General features: G+C 57.9%; 1 protein-coding gene across 1 annotated transcript; it reads left to right on the top strand.

Moving 5' to 3' along the window:
- The first annotated feature begins 2,873 nt into the window (after positions 1–2,873).
- LOC135405362 (zinc finger protein 239-like) lies at positions 2,874–4,454 on the top strand. Its single transcript, XM_064640050.1, has one exon. The coding sequence runs from the start codon at positions 2,889–2,891 to the stop codon at positions 3,939–3,941; it is 1,053 nt and encodes a 350-aa protein (XP_064496120.1). The 5' UTR covers positions 2,874–2,888; the 3' UTR covers positions 3,942–4,454.
- The last annotated feature ends 652 nt before the right edge of the window (positions 4,455–5,106 follow it).

The raw sequence follows: 5,106 nt of genomic DNA, 5'->3' as shown, positions 1-5,106 counted from the left end.
CTGCCCTTTGGCCACAAGGAGCCCCGTCAGTCCCCCGGGCTGGGGCCAGAGTGTCTGGAGAGCAGGCAGGCAGAAAGGGAGCTGGGAGTGGGGATGGACAGGAAGCTGAAGAGGAGGCAGAGTGTGGCCAGGCGACCAAGAGGGCCAATGGCTGGTGTCCTGTCTGAGGAAGAGTGTGTCAGCAGGAGCAGGGAAGTGATTGTTGGGCTAGAGTGACACCCCTGGAGTGCTGTGTCCAGCTCTGGGCCCCTGAGTTGAGGAAGGCCATGGAGGGGCTGGAGCAGGTGCAGAGAAGAGGCTGGGGAAGGGAGTGGAGCATAAGTGGTGTGAGGAGAGGCTGAGGGAGCTGGGGGTGTTGAGGCTGGAGAAGAGGAGGCTCAGGGGAGACCTCCTGACTGTCTGCAAGTCCCTGCCAGGAGGTTGTGGCCACGTGGGGGTGGGGCTCCTCTCCCAAGAAGCAGCAGTAGGACAAGAGGGCTGGGTCTTCAGCTGTGCTAGGGGAGGTTTAGGTTGGATATTGGGAAGCAATTTTTTGCTGAGAGAGTAATCAGATGTTGGAATGGGCTGGGCAGGGAGGGAGTGGAGTCCCGGTCCCTGGAGGTGTTTAAGTGAGACTGGATGTGGCATCAGTGCCATGGTCTGGGAACCACGGTGGGGTTGGATCCAGGGTTGGACTTGATGATCTCTGAGGTTTTTTCCAACCCAGCTGATTCTGTGATTTTCTGATTCCCATTCCTGTGGCAGCACATGCTTGAGGCTCTATCCCCAGGGTGATAGAGATGTCTGTCCATATCTATCTCCAAGGTTAGTCTGTAAATGTGTGGTGTTAGAAAAGCAGGATAAGTTCTGGGGTGGTTGTAGAAGGAGAAAGAAGCCCAGAGGCCAGTGCAAGCAGGCAGCCCTCAGCTTGCACATCATGTCTCCTCCCTGCAGGTTCCTGTCCTTGAGCCCAGGCCCTGAGGTGAGCCTGAGAAATGGCCCAGAGGTGAGCCCAGAGCCATCCCTGAGGTGAGCCTAAATGCAAGGCAGAGATGTTGCTGAGGAAGGAGAGCCCAGTGGTGGAGAAGAGACAGAAGCTGTGATTGCCCATCCCCGAGCAGGTGCTGTGTCCATCCCCTGTGTGCCAGGTGAGCTGGGGCTTTGCTGCAGAGCTGTGGGCGCTGATTTGAGCGTCTCCAAGTGCTGAGATGGTGGGCACCCGGGAACACAAACTGTGCCTGGCCACAGAGCCTGCAAGGAGGAGCAGAGACAGCCCTGGCAGTGTGGGGGGCCAGGTTGTCCCTGTGCCTTCCCCTGCAGGCCCTGGCTGTCCCTGCTGGGCCCCTGTCCATCCCCATCAGGTCCCTGCCCGTCCCCCCCGGGCTGAGCTCCCCCCAGGAAGTGCTGTGGAGCTGAAGCTGCTGCCATCCCCCCCCTGCAGCCGCTGCCCCAGCCAAGGGAGCAGCAAAGGCAGGGCCAGGAGCAGAGGCAGCAGCAGGGGAGCCCTGGGGGGGCCGGGAAGGTCTTGTGTGGGTCAGGAAAGAGGCGCTGGGCACGAGGCCGGGGCTGTGCTGAGCAGGCCCAGCCCTCACATCCCCCCAGCCAACGCCGGCTGCCCGGGGGGCTTGGGAGGGACCCCCAGCCCGTGTGCCCCACACTGAGCTGGCAGAGAGAGAGCCAAGGGACAGGGGCAGGGCCACGGGTGAGGGACAGGCAGGGCCATTGCAGGGCCACAGTGAGGGCACAGCCTGTGGCAGCAGAGCTGCCCAGGGCTGGGGGCAGCCGGGGGTGTTGGTACCAGCCAGTGCTGGGCTGAGCAGAGCACGAGGCCTCTTGCAGACCCCTGGAGCAGCCTCCCACTTGCCAGGTGGGAGCTGTCCCCTTCCTACAGGACACTCCCCCAGAAATCTTTGGGGGGGCCTTTTGTGTCTATTCCTGGTTGCTGATTCCTGCTGGGGACCTGAGGGAGCCTCTGCAATCCCATGCATGGGGCATAATCTCCTCTCCAGAGCTTGACTCACTGCAGACTTTACAGGGAAATCTGTGTTTGCAGCTGCATCCTGAGCCCGAGGGCAGTTTGTATCCCCAAGTGCTGATCCATCCTGGGGACCCAAGGGATCCTCTGCCATTCCATCCATGCAGCAGGAGTCACCCTCCTGCCCTTGACTCCCTGCAGAGGAACAAGTGCCATCTCTCTGTCTGGGAGAAGCCAGATGCTGCCCCTGGGCCATCAGAAGTGGTGCTGAAGCCTCTTTCAGCCCAGCCTCGGGTACAGTTTTCTCATCCCCCTCACTGAGTACTCTCTCCCCCAGCCAGCACTGACCAACCAGGGTGTTTGGCACACTTGGTTTGGTGGTTTGGAGAAACAGCCCTCGACTAGCAGGGGCCAGAGAACTACGAGTAACAGCCCTGGCAAGTTTTAAGTGACACTACATTTAATACAGCTTTTGATTAACATATAGCACTCAATCAAGTGCTCATGAAGTGATCTTGCTCCCCTCATCCTCCCAATTAAACACCTTTTTTTGGTCTGAATCTTCATATTTTGGAGTAGTTTTTGGCTGATTCTTAACTTTTTGCAGTTTGCACAAGGAGTTCATCTGATGGGTTTTTTGCCTGAATCTCGTTGGGTTGGTTTGGGTTTTTCTGGGCTGAATCTTGATGTTTTGGAGGTTTCTATGGACACAGGATGCCCGGTGAGTTCTAGAGATGGACTTGGGCAGGAGGAATCCCCAAGCCAACGTGCTCAGCACTTGATTTCCCCCCCATCAGGATTTGTCCTTCCCAAAGCTTGGGCGGATGGAGGAGGAGGCTGCGAGGAAGAGGAAGATGCCTTGGGCCCCCCAGGCAGGTGAGGAGGCAGTCAGTGTCCCTTTGGGCGGGTGTTGTGCTGGCTCTGTCAGCCGAGCATGGCCCCGGCTGCAGGACAACCCCGCTGGCGCCGCCGTCCTGCCGGGGCCGGAGTTGGGGGGATGTCCTTGGCCTTCCCTGTGGGCCGGAGGCAAATCCCCTGCCTGTCCTTCTTTCTTCCTGCCCCAGGCCCCGAGCTGAGGACGGAGAGCCTGGAGGACAAATCCCCCCGTGAGACCCTGGTGGGAGAGGCCGTTTTGAAGGGCTCCAAGGCACAGGAAGGCAGCAGGGAGGAAAAGGGCCGGAGATCCCCCCGCAGGAGGGGCTCCAAAGCCAGCCCAGGGTGCTCTGAGGAGGAAAGAGCCAGCCTGTGCCAGGAAGGCGGCTGGAGCTTGAGCCAGAGCTCTGACCTGGTGGTCCCTGAGCAGCATTCCAGCAGGGAGAAGCCCTTCAAGTGCTTGGAATGTGGGAAGAGCTTCAGGAGGAGCTCCGACCTCCTCACCCACCAGCATGTCCACACTGGGGAACGTCCATACACGTGTGGGGAATGTGGGAAGAGCTTCAGCCAGAACTCCAACATGATCCGACACCAGCGCATCCACACCGGGGAACAGCCTTACACGTGTGGGGAATGTGGGAAGAGTTTCAGAGAGTGCTCCACCCTCCTCACCCACTGGCGCATCCACAGCGGGGAACGGCCTTACACATGTAGGGAATGTGGGAAGAGCTTCAGGAATAATTCCAACCTGATCCAACACCAGCGCATCCACACTGGGGAACGGCCCTACCTGTGCAGGAAATGTGGGAAGAGCTTCAGGCAGAGCTCCAACCTCCTCAAGCACCAGCACATCCATAGTGGGTCACGGCCCTACAAGTGCTTGGAATGTGGGAAAAGGTTTCAGTCCAGCTCAGATCTCCTCAGGCATGAGCAGACACACACAGATGAGAGGCCCTTCCGCTGCACCGACTGTGGGAAGGGCTTCAACCGGAACTCTCACCTCGTCACCCACCGGCGCATCCACACTGGGGAGAGGCCCTACAAATGCTTGGAATGTGGGAAGAGCTTCACCCAGAGCTCTGGCTTGACCTCACACCAACGGATTCACCAGTAAGGGAAGCCCTGGGAGTGCCCCTAGTGCGGGAAGAATATTGACCACTGCTTCCACCCTGAATGAACCCCCTGATGGTGAGGCAACCCCTGGAGTCCAGTGACTGTCAGTCCACCCGTTTTGACCACAAAGGGCCAGTCCCCTTTCCCAGGGGCAGCTTCTTCCAACAGAACCCTTCTTGGGGGGTGTGTGGAGATTCCTGCCTTGGCTGGGGACCCCCCAGGATCACTCCTGGAGGTGAGAGCAGAGATCTCCCCACCAGTGTTGGTCTGGGGGAGTTCCATCCATCTCTAATTAAGAATTATTGCTTTTGTGCCAGCTTCAGTAGAATTGCTTTAACAATTGATTTAATGTAGAGCACTGTTCTGTCTTATCCTGTTCTCCTGGTAGTTTTAGTGTTTCTATTATGCAGTAAATAATTGTGATGAAGATCTTTTGTCTGATCATTTGTAACCCTAAATAATTCCTTTCTATCAGTAGATCTGATTTGCCATCATTAAAACCTGGGGGACAAAAGTGGTTCAGTCACACCTCTGTAATTCCTCTAAACTGAAAGTGTTGGCATGATCCAAGGCTGAGATTGGATCCAGCAGCTCCCAGCACCCCACAGTATGTTAGGAGCTCAGCAGGACCACCTCTCTTTCCCAACGTCCCTGTGCCCAAAGACCCCTATGGGACCGTCGGACCTACCAGACCACCGGCCCTTTTCCACTTTTCTTCCTGTTCCTCTTACTTTTCTATAGTCCCCTCAATCCTCAGTCCCCCCCCCCCATCCCTCTGGGGGTCCCAACCCCCATTTTTACCCCCTTTCTCACCCCTTCCACATCATCCCCCCACTCCCCAGCCCCCTCATGCTCAGTTTGGGGTTCCTACCTTGCCCTTTCCCCACTCTTCTGACCTCTCCCACCCATTTCCCATCATCCATCCCCCAAACCTCAGTGCTCCTCCCCCCTCCACTTTTGGGGGGTCCCACTCCCCTCCCACTCAGTTTGGGGTCCCCCCACCCCTTTTCCCACCAACCTCTCCCTTCCCACTCCCCGCTCACCCAAGAGCTCCTCGCCCACAGCTGGGGGGGCTTCCAGCACCACCAGTGCCCAGAGAAGTCCCCCCAGAAAAGGGGTTAGGTAGTGTCCTGGGTGGGCTTTGAGTGTGTTTGGGGATCCCTGAG

Source organism: Pseudopipra pipra, chromosome W (assembly GCF_036250125.1).
Source record: "Pseudopipra pipra isolate bDixPip1 chromosome W, bDixPip1.hap1, whole genome shotgun sequence".
Taxonomy (NCBI): domain Eukaryota; kingdom Metazoa; phylum Chordata; class Aves; order Passeriformes; family Pipridae; genus Pseudopipra; species Pseudopipra pipra.
The sequence above is the reverse complement of the archived record's forward strand: the minus strand, read 5'-3'. Positions and strand labels throughout refer to the sequence as shown.

Coding starts and splice junctions, on each gene's coding strand:
- LOC135405362 (XM_064640050.1), top strand. CDS start 2,889: ATGGCCCCGGCTGCAGGACAACCCCGCTGGCGCCGCCGTCCTGCCGGG.